This window comes from Mobula hypostoma, chromosome 1, assembly GCF_963921235.1.
Source record: "Mobula hypostoma chromosome 1, sMobHyp1.1, whole genome shotgun sequence".
NCBI lineage: Eukaryota > Metazoa > Chordata > Chondrichthyes > Myliobatiformes > Myliobatidae > Mobula > Mobula hypostoma.
Genome location: NC_086097.1, coordinates 151,404,744 through 151,420,739, shown reverse-complemented (window position 1 = coordinate 151,420,739; position 15,996 = coordinate 151,404,744). Strand labels below are relative to the sequence as shown.

At 39.6% G+C, this 15,996-nt stretch overlaps 1 protein-coding gene across 2 annotated transcripts in view; it reads right to left on the bottom strand.

Moving 5' to 3' along the window:
* LOC134351722 (KH domain-containing, RNA-binding, signal transduction-associated protein 3-like) overlaps positions 1–15,996 on the bottom strand; it is a 226,406-nt gene that overhangs the window by 145,610 nt on the left and 64,800 nt on the right. For both annotated transcript variants that reach the window (XR_010019243.1, XM_063058289.1), the window contains exon 3: positions 10,254–10,372. Coding sequence is in view for 1 of the 2 variants with exons in the window: in XM_063058289.1 (XP_062914359.1) it covers positions 10,254–10,372 (119 nt within the window). In the remaining variant the exon portion in view is untranslated. The remainder of the gene's footprint in view (positions 1–10,253; positions 10,373–15,996) is intronic.

Sequence of the window (15,996 nt, the reverse complement as noted above, 5' to 3'; positions counted from 1 at the left end):
TGAAGCCTTGCGTGGGCACCTGTGTGCGCATGCGTAACGTGTGCGTATGTGACGTGCGCATACGTGTACGTGTCGATTTTTTACCCACAGATCGGTTTTGGCTTAATCTTCCTGACTACACTGTACATACATTATTTCTACTTTATATAGGCTGTGCACTTATCATATCATTCTTGTTTTTACGATGTGTTAGTATTATTTTAGGTTTTGTGTGTTATTTGGTATGATTTGGTAGGTTTTTTTGGATCTGGGAACGCTCAAAAAATTTTCCCATATAAATAAATGCTAATTGCTTCTTCGCTTTACAACATTTTGGCACGAAAGGTTTCATAGGAACATTCTACCTTAGCGGGGGATATATGGGACAAGGGTGGTCTCGTATGGGAGAAACCAATTTAGCCCAATATACGGAATGTCCCGGCAAATACAGGACAGTTGGCAACCAAGTTCAACAGTGCGTGACAGGGAATGAGGAAAGGTGCAGCTGACTCGTATCGTTTCCTCGCGGCCCAGTAGCACATGCTTTGCGGCCCAGTGGTTGGGGACTGCTGTCATTAGCTTGTATTCCTTCACCTCCACCCACCTCCTTATTTTGGCTTCTTCCCTCTTCCTTTCCAGTCCTGATGAAGGGTCTCAGCTCAAAATATCAACAGTTTATTCCCCAGTCTGACTTGCTGAGTTCCTCCAGCATTTTGTTTTATGTTGTCCTGATTTCACTGCTTAATGGGCTGGTTTTAATCTAATACAAAAGGTTGAACAAGTTAGGTCTTTATTCTTTGGAGCGTAGAAGGTTGAGGGGGGACTTGATAGAGGTATTTAAAATTATGAGGGGGACAGATAGAGTTGACGTGGATAGGTTTTTTCCATTGAGAGTGCGGGAGATTCAAACAAGAGGACATGAGTTGAGAGTTAAAGCACAAAAGTTTAGGGGTAACATGAGGGGGAACTTCTTTACTCAGAGAGTGGTAGCTGTGTGGAACGAGCTTCTAGCAGAAGTGGTTGAGGCAGGTTTGTTGTTGTCATTTAAAGTTAAATTGGATAGATACATGGACAGGAAAGGAATCGAGGGTTATAGGCTGAGTGCAGGTTGGTGGGACTAGGTGAGAGTAAGAGTTCGGCACGGACTAGAAGGGCCGAGATGGCCTGTTTCCGTGCTGTAATTGTTATATGATTATATGTTATATGGTTACTTCTGTTCTCTTGTTCTGGTTTCCCCACGAGTAACTAGAATTTCTGGATCATTTTAATATTTAATCAATCATTCTCAGTACTTTCTGTTCAAATTAAAATAAATTATACGTTCTACACTTCATTTATACATTTTTGGGGGGGAATTTGGATGTCACTGGTAAGTCAATATTAACTGCCCATTCCTAACTGTATTTGAGAGATTGTGAAGAGCTGTTTGCTGGAACAACTAATTTCATTTAATGTGGGACTCTCCAGAAGTTATACCAGTTATGGTGAAGCAAGCAAGGATGGATTAACATTTGGAAGGGCAATTGCAGATGAAGTTGTGGCCCAACTCAGATTGCCAGAGTTCATCTTCGTGGTAGACTGTTGAGTTTGTGAAGTGCTATAGAATTAACTTCAGCAATTTCCTTATAGATGGGCAGAAGGCTTTGAGCAATCACTTGCTACATGGCACCCAGCCTCTGATTTGGATTAGTACTTTCAGTATGTATACAGCTGATCCAATTGAGGTTCTGGTTGATAGTGATCCTGAGGATTTTGATGGTGGAAGACTTTGAAGGTGGAAATGCCACTAAATGCCAGAGGTTGATGGCAAGACTTTTGCTTAATGGAGCTGGACATTGCCTACCATGTTTCGGCATAAATAAATGTCAATGATCAGCCTGTGTACGAATGTTGTCTCGGCCTTGTATGCTGGTATAGACTGATTCACTTCCGGTCCTATTGTATTAACTGATTGAACTCTGGTGAAAAATTAAACATTATGTAAACCATAAACCATAAAAACTACAGCACAGAAACAGGCCTTTTGGCCCTTCTTGGCTGTGCCGAACCATTTTCTGCCTAGTCCCACTGACCTGCACATGGACCATATCCCTCCATACACCTCCCATCCATGTATCTGTCCAATTTATTCTTAAATGTTAAAAAAGAACCCGCATTTACCACCTCATCTGGCAGCTCATTCCATACACCCACCACTCTCTGTGTGAAGAAGCCCCCCCACAATGTTCCCTTTAAACTTTTCCCCCCTCACCCTTAACCCATGTCCTCTGGTTTTTTTCTCCCCTTGTCTCAGTGGAAAAAGCCTGCTTGCATTCACTCTATCTATACCCATCATAATTTTATATACCTCTATCAAATCTCCCCTCATTCTTCTACGCTCCAGGGAATAAAGTCCTAACCTATTCAACCTTTCTCTGTAACTGAGTTTCTCAAGTCCCGGCAACATCCTTGTAAACCTTCTCTGCACTCTTTCAACCTTATTTATATCCTTCCTGTAATTTGGTGACCAAAACTGAACACAATACTCCAGATTCAGCCTCACCAATGCCTTATACAATCTCATCATAACATTCCAGCTCTTATACTCAATACTTTGATTAATAAAGGCCAATGTACCAAAAGCTCTCTTTACGACCCTATCTCCCTGTGACGCCACTTTTAGGGAATTTTGTATCTGTATTCCCAGATCCCTCTGTTCCACTGCACTCCTCAGTGCCTTACCATTAACCCTGTATGTTCAACCTTGGTTTGTCCTTCCAACGTGCAATACCTCACACTTGTCTGTATTAAACTCCATCTGCCATTTTTCAGCCCATTTTTCCAGCTGGTCCAAGTCCCTCTACAGGCTCTGAAAACCTTCCTCACTGTCTACTACCCCTCCAATCTTTGTATCATTAGCAAAGTTGCTGATCCAATTTACCACATTATCATCCAGATCATTGATATAGATGACAAATAACAATGGACCCAGCACTGATCCCTGTGGCACACCACTAGTCACAGATCTCCATTCTGAGAAGCAATTCTCTACTACCACTCTTTGGCTTCTTCCATTGAGCCAATGTCTAATCCAATTTACCACCTCTCCATGTATACCTAGCAACTGAATTTTCCTAACTAACCTCCCATGCGGGACCTTGTTAAAGGCCTTACTGAAGTCCATGTAGACAATATCCACTGTCTTCCCTTCATCTATTTTCGTGGTAACCTCCTCAAAAAACTCCAATAGATTGGTCAAACATGACCTACCACGCACAAAACCATATTGACTCTCCCTAATAAGTCCCTGTCTATCCAAATGCTTGTAGATTCTGTCTCTTAGTACTCCCTCCAATAACTTACCTACTACCGACGTTAAATTTACTGGCCTATAATTTCCCGGATTACTTTTCGATCCTTTTTTAAACAACAGAACAACATGAGCCACTCACCAATTCTCCAGCACCTCACCTGTAGACAGCGACATTTAACATATTTCTGCCAGGGCCCCTGCAATTTCAACACCAGTCTCCTTCAAGGTCCGAGGGAACGCCCTGTATTCAGAGAGTAGCCGCATTTTTGACATTTTGACAGAAAGCAAGTTTGATGAAGCAGCTGAAGAGAACTGGGCCCCAAAACCTCCTGGACTGGGCTAATTGAACAATGAAAGCGATTACAAACGTCTTTTGTAAACGCAAAAGATTTTGCAGATGCTGAAAATCTTGAGCACTATGCACAAAATAAATACTGGAGGAACTCTGCAAGTCAGGCAGCATATATAGAGGGGAATAAACTGTTAATGTTTCAGTCAAGATCCCTTTCAGGACTTTGACATTTTGGGCCAAAACCCTTCATCATCTTTTGTGTGGCATCACTCCAACCAAGTGTTTTCTCCTTGATAGCTACCAACTTTGACTTAACCAGGATTCTTTAATACAATCAGAGTCAGCAAATTTCTGGAATCCAGTTTTTTGACTCATAGTTATATGAAGGCTGACAAAGCCCATTTTGCATCAGTAAACAAGAGGCAGTTAATAAAATTGTAGACAAAGTCTCTATCATTTTGCTGATGGGGTAATGATTACCTGGTCTGAAATCCAATAGATGAACTGAATTGCCTAAAAACTGGGTTACGTGATGGTGGAAAACTCAGGAGAAAACAGAGACAGAGATATGTATTAATTTCTCTTGGCTGCATTAAAGTGGGCCTCACTACTGTTGAAGATGGAGCATCCTCCTCGGCTGTGTAACTGTCTATCACCATTCAGGATTGTAGATCCTGACCCATTAGTTGCAAGAACACTTTATTCTATTTACTACAAGCTGATTTTGAATCTTAAGTTAGGTCATATTACAACCTCACTAAACCAGTATTTTTTAATGCAAGCCTACAGTTACTCCCTGCATACCCTCTGCAGTCCTCACAGAACCAGGGTGGATCTCCTGCCTTAATAACAATAGATTACTATTATATTTTCATAAATGACCTGAATGAGGAAGTGGAGGGATGAGTTATTAAATTTGCTGATGACACAAAAGATGGGGGTGTGTGGAGATAGTGTGGAGGTCTGTCAGCGGGACCTTCATAGAATGCAAAACTGGGCTAAGAAGTGGCAGATGGAGTTCAACCCAGATAAGTGTGAGGTAGTTCATTTTGGTACGTCAAATATGATGGCAGAATATAGTATTAATGGTAAGACTCTTGACAGTATGGAGGATCAGAGGGATCTTGGGGTCCAAGTCCATAGGACACTCAAAGCTGCTGCACAGGTTGACTTTGTGGTTATGAAGGCATATAGTGCACTGGCCTTCCTCAATTGTAGGACTGAGTTTAGGAGCCCAGCGGTAATGTTGCAACTATATAGGACCCTGGTCAGACCCCACTTGGAGTACTGTGCTCAGTTCTGGTCGCCTCACTGTAGGAAGGATAGGGAAACCAAAAAAAGGGTGCAGAGGAGATTTACAAGAATGTTGCCTGGATTGGGGAGCATGCCTTATGAGAATAGAATATTGAATGAACTCGGCCTTCTTTCCTTGGAGTGACGGAATATGAGAGGTGACCTGATAGAGGTGTATGAGATGATGAGAGGCATTGATCATGTGGATAGTCAGAGGCTTTTTCCCAGGGCTGAGATGGCTGGCACGAGAGGGTACAGTTTTAAGGTGCTTGGAAGTAGGTACAGAGGAGATGTCAGGGGTAAGATTTTTTTTTAATGCAGGTTTTTTTTTTAATGTGAATGCATGGAATGGGCTGCCTGAGACGGTGGCGGAGGCAGATATGATAGGGTCTTTTAAGAGACTCTTGAATAGGTACATGGAGCTTGGAAAAATAGAGGGCTATGGGTAACCCTAGGTAATTTCTAAGGTAAGGACATGTTCGGCACAGCTTTGTGGACCGAAGGACCTGTATTATTCTGTAGGTGTTCTATGTTCTAGATTAGGGATATACCTAGGCCAAGGTTTCTAATTATGGAGGTGTGCAGTTCTGCTTTATGCCTGACGAATGCCCAGTTTTCAGCTGCCACATCTGTTCAGTCTTTCTCATTTAGCACAATTGTAGTAGCACAAAAGAAGATGAAGGCTAGGTGGCCGTGAAAAGGGTAACCGTCTCTTCACTTGTAATCATTTCTAACAGAATGGAAAGGTGCCAGTATCAAAGGTTAAGATTGTATAGACAAGGTCAAGTTGAATTATGCCTCATATCAGTTCACCCACTACCTGCACAGACCTGGTCTGGAAATCATGACCTTCAGAATTTAGGCAGCACTCGCAAGCAGCAGCCAATCTTACCAATAGAGACTGAAGTCTCCAACCCAGAACCCTTTCTACTTCCAGTGTTTCTTCCAAATGCCATTGAAAATGAGTGAAGTACAAATTCATTAGTTGAGAGAGGCTAGTAGATACTATTAGTAGATGGTTTCCTTGCCCATGGCCTGATGTCAATGTTGAGGACTGCAAGGGCTCATATACCATTTCTAGGTCTGTCTCATTATTATTTTCTTATTGCACGCAGACCATCAGGGAAGAACAAACAGCTGTTATCACTAGCACTTAGTGGTTACCACCACTAAATCATCATCAATAAATGCACTGATTCTTTATTTAATAAACTAAAGCTAGTTAGGTTGTATTCAGATGCACAAAGTATGCAGGACATAAATAAAAGCCTATTATTTTGCCCCAAAATATTTTTCTCAAAGTAATCTTTAGAAATAGAAAATTTTATAAGCCAATCTTTTTTTTTATTTTATACTTTGAGTATTTTTCCTCTACGAGCAATAGGGGGGGAAAATCTAGGCTGATGTTTTCATTCTGTAATTCCTGAGATACAATTTTCAGCTAAAACTAAGTGGAGTCCTTTACACCCCCTCAGAAAAACTTAAAGCGTTTCAATGGATAGCAGCAGAGTTCTATCCAGTGTAAAGTGAAATATTTACCTTTCAACCAAATTCAGAAAAAACATAAATGCATCTAGCTACCACATTTCTATTTTGGCTTTCTGCGGTGTTTCCCACATAATAAAAGACTCAAAGATGCACATTTTTCTTAGGAGTCTTTACATGTTCCAGAATTGTCATTGTTAATATTAGAGATCAAGAATGCCAGGATGTAAGGTCTTGAAATGTTAAGATTTGAATCCCTGTCTTCTTCCTGCCCTTGATGGGCATGAGAGCTTGAAAATTTATGTTACATCATTTAAACTAAATAACTTAAAACACTTTCCCCGAAATACAGAAAACATTAAGGTCTTAGAACGAAATATAGTCGCTCAAGAATTTAATGCAGTCAAATTTGGTCCATCCCCCACAGCAATAAAATTCACTTGCAAATAAAGCTCAAGTATTCTACTTACAAGGACAAGAGTCAAGATCAACAAGTGCCAAATTGGGCAAAGAAATGGTAAATTGGGTAGCGTGGTTGGATATTCCCATATTTAATAATTTGTACAGTTAATTGGGGATCCTGAGAAAAGAAACAAAGGAGATAAGGAGGATCAGAGGCTGGGATGGGGATGAACATGTTCTTCCAACAGACAGGAAGAATGGAGTGGGGATGTGGGAATACTTAGAATGGAGGTTCAGGAGTACAGCTCTACATCGTAATGGAAGCCAATGCTGGGGGAGGGAGAGGAATTAATGACCTGAAGAAGCAAAGATGTTGTATGAGTAAGAATACCATTAGGAACTTTTAGGATAACATAACTCTGATTCGACCATTACATTAAAAAGAAAGTAGAAACATGCAAGCAATTCAAAAAAGATGGTGTGTCAGGGTCACAAGAGGGACAAGATGACTCATGACAGGAAATGCAAATTATCCTAACATTCGTCAGGAAATTACTGGAGTCCATAATGAATGATGTAACAAAAGAATACCTTGAAAAGAAAATAGTTGTAGAATAGTCGAATGAACTATTCTTTGAGGATATGACTAGTACTAGTAGAATGGACAAAGGGGGCCAAGTGGATGTGGTACATGTAATTTCTGGAGGGCTTTTTGATTTCAACAAGTTAGCATGAAAGGAATTGGGGTCAATATGTTTACTAGAAAAGAAAATTCATTCATGTAACTAAATCAAATGGTGGTAGTGGGGTGGAAATAAACAGATCCTACACACATACAGTCTCTGATAGGGTACAACAGGGACCAGTACCCACAAAGATACTTGTCCTCTAGATTAATAATTTGTCTTTGGAAATAAAATAACTTATTTCCAGTTTTACAGGTGATACTAAATTAAATAGTAAATTTAAAAGTACGGAACACGACGTAAACAGGCCTCAGGAAACACGAACAAGCTGAGTTCACAGGAGAGAACATAACCAAAGTTCATCTACACATAATGCAAAAAAACAAGTTTATTTATTTTTTTTTAAACACAGTAAGAGTGTGAGTACATTAATGATTTAAAGTACCCAAGTGTGCTCATAAGCAAGTTATGAGACTCAAAGTGTGGGTACAAGCAGCAACTTGGGATGCAAATTGTATATTAGCTTATATTACAAGAGAACTTCAATACGTCAATAAGGAATTATAAAGGGTCCAGGTGAAACACAGCTACAGTAAGGATACAGCTACCACAGATGGAACACAGTGAAGATTCATTAGACCAGCTCTAATGTGTCTGGTTTATCACATGAGGAGATATCAAGCATATTAGATGATATTCAAGGAACTTGAAAAAAAATCTAATTGAACATTCTTACTCGAATTGGCAGGCTGGAATGTTCTCTTACCAAGGAGTCCAGAATTTGAAGTCAGCCTCAAAATAAGGAATAGACTTTAAGAGGAAAAGAAGTTTCTTCACTCAAGAAAGTGGCAAATCTTTTGAATTAATTTTTTTTTTATATACACATGAGAAGTATATAATATGAGACATTAAGGAAACCAGAGGACATGGAATATTCAGGAAAGTAGCACTTTCACCCTAATAATAGAGGAGTGACCAAATGGGCTATACACTCAGTTAAATTCTCATGATCTGTTAAAGAAATGGAACAAATGCAAATCTTCAACCGCATATAGCTGTGGAAAAAAATACACCTGATTTTAAATGCACTCAAGTTTCAGTGCACTTTAAAATCACAGAGATGTGTATAACTCTTTGGCAAGAGGTAAACACATCAAACGTCAACATAATTTCTCCAACATCAAAATCAAGTTATTGGCTATTGTTATTTTAATAAATAGAATAAAGCAACAAAAGCATTACCGTGTTCCCCCCAAATTCAAATGCAATACTGTTCTAACATAGCACATCCTTTCCAACAAACTGCTTAGTTTCACACCATTTAGTTACAGCAATTTTTGCTGTTTAAGAGATTTTACACATTTGCAGAAAATGATTTCACCGTCATCTTAGCAACCAGATTAGAATTTGCACTGAAAGTATTGATTCTTAATCATAATACAAATCAAAAGTAGTAAACCAAACTAATGGCTGGATAGTGCTGGTCTACCAGGGAAGATTTTTATTTCCAACTGGCAGAACTCCTGTTGAAGCACAATGAACTAATGAAGACTTAATACAAAGCCCTGGTTACATTTGTGTCAAGTGGTATGATCTTTGAAAGTAAAATTCCTAAACAAAAAACTTAAAACCATGGTAAATTATGTTGTCTACTATCCAATAAAAAAATTGGGAAGAAACAAAATAAGGTACTAAAAACAATGTTTGCAATCTGTTTCAATGACTTGGATGACAATGTGATAAAACTGGATCAGTATATTTGCAGATGACACCAAGACTGGGGGGGGGGGTGGGGTGGGTAATGGACAGAGAGGAAGGCTAAAGCTTGCAATGGGATCTGGGCCCGCTGGAACAAGAGGCCAAAAAAATGGCAGATGGAGTTTAATGCAGAGAAGTACGAGTTGTTGCACATTGGGAGGACATCCAAGGTAGAACTTGAACAGTGAATAGTAGGGCACCGAGGAGTGCAATAGCATAGAGGAATCTGGGAATCCAGATTCCCTGAAAGTGACGTCATGGATAGTTAGGGTCATAAAAAGAGCTTTTGGTACATGGGCCTTCATAAATCAAAGTACGAGTACTGGCATTGGGATGTTATGTTGAAGCTGTATAATATGCTGGTGAGGCTTAATTTAAAGTACTATGTGCAATTCTGGTCAACTATCTACAGGAAAGATATCAGTAAGATTGAAAGAACACAGAAAATTTACAAGGATGTTGCCAGGACTTGAGGGTCTGAGATATAGAGAAAGTTTGAATCGGTTCGGACTTCATTCTCCAGAGCATAAGAGAATGAAGGGAGATTTGTTAGAGGTATACAAATTATGAGGGGTGCAGATAAGGTAAATGCAAGCAGGTTATTTCCACTGAGGTCATGGGCTAAGGGTGAAAGATGAAATGTTTAAGGGAATCAGGAAGAGGATCTTCACTCAGAGGGTGGCGAGTATGGAATGAGCTACCAGCACAACTGGTGGATGTAAATTCGATTTCAGCATTTAAGAAAAGTTTGGATAAGTACATAGAGGGGAGGGGTACAGAGGTGCAAGTCGATGATCCTGGGCAGAATAAAAGTTTGGCATAGACTAGATAAACTAGTTTCGGTAATGTAGTGCTCAATAACAATATGAAACAAATCAAAAACTAAAGCCCTGCAAATCCCTTTATAAATCACAACAATATGCAAGTCGCACAACCAAAAATTAAAAGAATCAATTTGCTTACTCCTATGTTTCATTATCTACAGTATAGTCTTTAAACTATTTAGTGGAATTCAAACCAAAATCCTTTTCTCCCCCCCAAAAATGAATGTAATCTAGTTGCTTACCTTTGGAAATTGTTTAACAGGAATTAACACTTTTTGAGCGAGCTTCATGTTTTTATTACTGACAACATCCACAAACTTCTCCTCATCACTTCCTTCTCCTGCCTCTATTTTTGTTATCTCTGCAAGATAAAAATATCAATGATTACAGACATTTCCCAATTTTTAATAGAAAATCCATTCATTATCCCTGCATTTGTGTAAACAATTATATAACTGAAGTTGCATTTCTATCCTAGCTATTCAAATCCTCTTGATTGGTTTCAACTTTCCTAGAATAAGTCCAACTGTAATCCAGCTGCTAAATTATTTGCTTTCAAGGCAAACTGTTAACATATTCTTGGCCATCCAATGTGAATTTACAACCATTTGCATTTGTAGCATATACATTCAGTGGCTACATTATTAGGCATGCCTGCTCATTAATACAGATATCTAACCAGCCAATCATGCAGCAGCAACTCAATGCATAAGAGCAAGCAGACATGATCAAGAGGTTCAATTGTTCAGACCAAACATCAGAATGGGGAAGAAATGTAATCTAAGCGACTTGGACCTTAGAATAATAGTTGTTGACAGGGAGTTTACAGAAAATGGTGTGAGAAACAAAAAACATCCAACAAGCAGCAGTTCTGTGGACAAAGATGACTTGATGATGCGAGAGGTCAGAGGAGAATGGCCAGACTGGTTCAAGATGTCAGGAAGGTGACAGTAACTCAAATAATTATGTGTTACTACAGTGGTGTGCAGAAGAGCAGCTGAACACTCAACACATCTACTGAAATGGAAGGGCTACAGCAACAGAAGACAACGAACATATAGTTGGTAGCCTATTTATTAGGTACATGTGGTACCTAATAAAAATAGACGCCGGATATATTTATGAAAAATATCACTTGGCTTACAAATTATTTTCTAGTTATCTCCAAGCAGTCGTGTTAAGGTGATTTAATTATTACCTTCCACAATCACTACCAGCACAGATGCACAAAGCTGTGTGCTTAGCCATTTGCTCTACTCCCTTTATACCAAGTATAGCACCTATGCAATACTTGAGTTTGTTGACAATACCACTGTTGTTTGCCAAATCAACGATGCTGAAGAAGAGGGAGACTGAAAATATGGCTGAAGAGTGCCACACCAACGTCTCACTCAACGTCAGCAAAACCAGAGTTGACTATTGACTACAGCAGGAGGAAACTAGAGGTCCATGGGCCAGTCCTCATCAGTGGGTCAGAGGTAGAAAGCATCAGTAATATTAAATTCCTTGATATTATAATTTCAGAGGATCTGTCCTGGGTCCAACACATATGTGCCTTAACAAAGAAGGTCCAACAGCACCTCTTTCGTGGAAGTTTGCGAAGATTCAGCATACCATCAAAAACTTTCAACAAACTTCTCTAAGTGCACGGTGCAGGGTATCCTCACTGGTTCCATCATGGCCTAACACGGAAACACCGATACCCAGTAATGAAAATGTTTAAACGAAGGAGTGGATACAGACTACTCCATCATAGGCAAATCCCTCTCCCACTGTTGAGCACATCTACAAGGAATACTGTTGCGGGAAAGGAGCATACTTCAAGGACCCCACTAGCCAAGCCATGCTTGCATCTCGCTGCTATCAGGAAGGAGGTACACGAACCAAAGGACTCAGACCACCAGATTAAAGAACTATTATTATTCCTCAAACATTAGACTCCTGAACCAGAGTGAGGTAACTTCACTCACTGCAACAATAAAGTGATTCTTTGTCAATGGACTCAGTTTCAAGGACTCTACAACTCATGTTCTCAATGTTTATTACTTATTATTATTTTGTCCTTTTCCTTTTATTATTTGCACAAATAGTTGTTTCTTTTTGCATACTGGTTGCTTGTCCGCCTTGTGTGCAGTTTTTCCCATTTTGTTTCTTTGTATTTACAGTGTATTTATGTGCACTTTTCACTGCACATAAACAGCTCCTCCATGGAGAGTTACAAGTACCAGGTTACAAAAAATTGAGGACTACTGAGAGGATCATCGGGCTCTCTCTTCCACCCATCTAGATATTTATCAAGAGTACAGAGCCCTTAGCATTAAGGATCCCTCCCATCTATCCCACAATCCCTTTGAACCGCTACCATCATGCAGGATGTACCACAGCATTAGGAGAAGGTAACTATTAGAATGGGACACAGCTTCTTTCCCCAGGCCGCGAGACTACTATGTTCCTGTCGGAGCGAGTCCAGAGGAGGTTCACAAGGTTGATTCCGGGAAGAAAGGGGTTAACATTTGATGAGCATTTGGCAGCTTTTGAGTCTGTACTCACTGGAGTTTAAATGAATGTGGGGGATCTCACTGAAACCTACTGAATGTGGAAAAGAGTAGATAAGGTGCATGTGAAGAGGATGTTTCCTATGGTGGGAGTATCCAGAACTGGAGGCACAGCCTCAAAATTGAGGGGCGACCTTTTAGAACAGAGGTAAGGAGGATTTTTTTTTTAGCCAGAGAGTAGTAAATCCGTGGATTGCTGTGCCACAGACTATAGCGAAGGCCATGGGTATATTTAAGGAGGAAGTTGAAAGCTTCCTGATGGGTCAGAGCATCAAGGGATATGGCAAGAAGGCAGGTGTATGTGGTTATGTGGGATCCAGGATCAGCCATGATGGAATGGTGGAGCAGACTTGATGGGCTGAATGGTCTAATTCTGCTTCTATGGCTTATGGTCTTACTGAACTCCCTGCTACGCCCAGATCTTAACACTTAGGATATGCCGATAGTATTGTACTGTTTAGTTTTTAAATTTTGTGTCATAAATGTACCTCGTGCCAAATATCAATCTTCTAGAATACATTTTTATTATTTGTTACTTTATTTTTGGTAATATTACTTTGTGTTGTGGGTTATGTACTATGTTGTGCACCTTGGTCCAGAGGAACGTTGTTTTGTTTGATGATATACATGCATACAGTTGAAAGACAATAAATTTGAATGCCGACAAACAAAATAATCTCAGGGTAGTATATGGTGACATTTGTACTATGTCACTAGTTAATGTTTAAAGTAAGTTTATTAATCGAACAGAGAAAGCAAAACCAATAGTACAAAAAATTGTAAGTCTAATCTTGACACAAAAGCAGAAAGTGCTAGTAGGCCCAAGAGCACGAGAGTGAAGAAAATGTTCTAGACTCAAAATCTTTCGTCAGAACCAGGAATCTAGTGATCCACATTCCTCCTTCCATAAATGCTACCTGATCTGTGTTTCAGCATTTTTGCTTTTGATTCAGATTTCCAGCATCTCCATTTTATTTTGAGTTTTAGTATAATCTCAGAGGACAAATACTTTTACTGAAGCATTCTGACAGACAATTGTCAATTAGAAACATGAAGGTCAGTTAATGAGGCTAGCTACATTTGGGTAAAGCGGTATAAATGAGGGCATCATAGGTGATTATGTAGAAGACAAGACTTATATCAAGCCTTCACAGGGTATACTCAAAACTAACAACCTATAAATTTAAATAGGAAGATTAATTGGATCTGTGACAAATGATAATGGCAGCTGATATTTGAGTAGACGACCAATTCCAGGGAGATATTGCAGAAATCAGTTCCATATATCTTGATTTATGAGATACACATGAATGAATTGGCTTGCAGTGAAGCAAGATAAGCATTATACAAAAACAAGTATATGGTTGATAGGGAATACATTATTATCAGACTGCATGGAAGTAGCAATGTACTGTCTAACTGGGCAGAAAAGTGGCATAAGACACTGCTGGGAAGTACAGGTAACAAAATAACGATGAGAAGCAGTAGTGGGAGATTCATCTTCAGGATGGCTGCCAGTGCCTAGCGAACTACTGCAGGAGTCAGGATTGGGAACACAACTTAGTTACTTTATATGTTAATGACCTGGATGAAGGAAATATGGCCAAGTTTGCAGACAGTACCAAGATGGGCGAAGGAACAAGTAATATCGCAGAAGGAGTGGTCTGCTGAAGGATTTGGGCAGTTGGGAGATTGAGTAGGAAAGTGAGAGATACACTTTGGCAGGAACATAGATGTAGACTATTTTCTAAATAGAGAGAAAATTTGGAAATCAGCGGTGCAAAAGGATTTGGAAGTCCGAGTTCAGAATTTTCTTCAGGTTAACTTGCAGGTTGAGTTGACAGAACGTAATCAGTCAAAATGTTACAGTAAACTTTAAAAAAAAACTGCAGATACTAGAAACCTAGAATAAAGAGTTAAGCAATGTTAGCAGTAATTTCAAAGGAGTAAAATGCAAAAATAAGGATTTATTACTGAGACTTTATAAGGTGCTGTTAAGATCGCACATGGGAATATTATGACCAATTTTGGGACTTGTATCCAAGGAAAGATTTACTGCCTTAGAGAGAATCCAAAGTTCAAAGTAAGTTTATTATCAAAGTACATATATGACACCATATAGAAGCCTGAGATTCATTTTCTTGCAGGCATACTCAACCCATAACGGAATCAATGAAAGACCACACCAACAGGGCAGACAACCAGTGTGCAAAAGACAACAAACAGTGCAAATACAAAAGAAAAAAAAAAATCGATAATAAATAAACAAGCAATAAATAGACAACAAGAGATGAAGAGTCCTTGTAAGTGAGTCCATAGGTTGTTGGAGGAGTCAGTGATGAAATGAAGATGAGTGAAGTTATCATCTTTGGTCATTTGTGCCTGATGGTCAAGGGGTAAAAACTGTTCTTCAACATGGTGGTGCGAGTCCTGTGGCTCCTGCATCTTCTTCATGATGGCAGCAGTGAGAAGAGAGCATGACCTGGGTTGTGGGGGTCCCCAATGATAGATGCTGCTTTCCTGTGACAAAACTCTGTAAATGTGTACAATGGTGGCGAGGGTATTACCCATGATGGACTGGGCCACATCCACTACTTTTTGTAGGATTTTCCATGAAAGGGCAATGGCATTTCCATACCAAGCTATGATGCAACCAATCAATATACTCTCCATTAAACATATACAGAAGTTTGTCAAAGCTTTGATGTCATGCCAAACCTTCACAAACTTCTAAGGAAGCAGATGCACTGTCAAGCTTTCTTCATAATTGCATTCACATGCTTGGCTGAGGACAGATCCCCCAAAATTGGTAAGGATGCTGAGGAAGAGGATTTCTTGGAATGTATGCAGGATGGCTTTTTGAACCAACATGTCGAGGAACCACCTAGAGAGCAGGCTATTCTAGACTGGGTATTGAGCAATGAGAAAGGGTTAATTAGCAATCTTGTCGTGAGAAGCCCCTTGGGTAAGAGTGACCATAATATGGTGGAATTCTTCATTAAGATGGAGAGGGACATAGTTAATTCAGAAACAAAGGTTCTGAACTTAAAGAAAGGTAAAATTTGAAGGTATGAGACGTGAATGAGCTAAGATAGACCGGCAAATGATACTTAAAGGGTTGATGGTGGATATGCAATGGCAAGCATTTAAAGATCGCATGGATGAACTACAACAATTGTTCATCCCAGTTTGGCAAAAAAATAAATCAGGGAAGGTAGTGCACCCATGGCTGACAAGGGAAATTAGGGATAGTATCAATTCCAAAGAAGAAGCATACAAATTAGCCAGAAAAAGCGGGAGAAATTCAGAGTCCAGCAGAAGAGGACAAAGGGCTTAATTAGGAAAGGGAAAAAAGATTATGAGAGAAACCTGGCAGGGAACATAAAAACTGACTGTAAAAGCTTTTATAGATATGTGAAAAGAAAAAGAT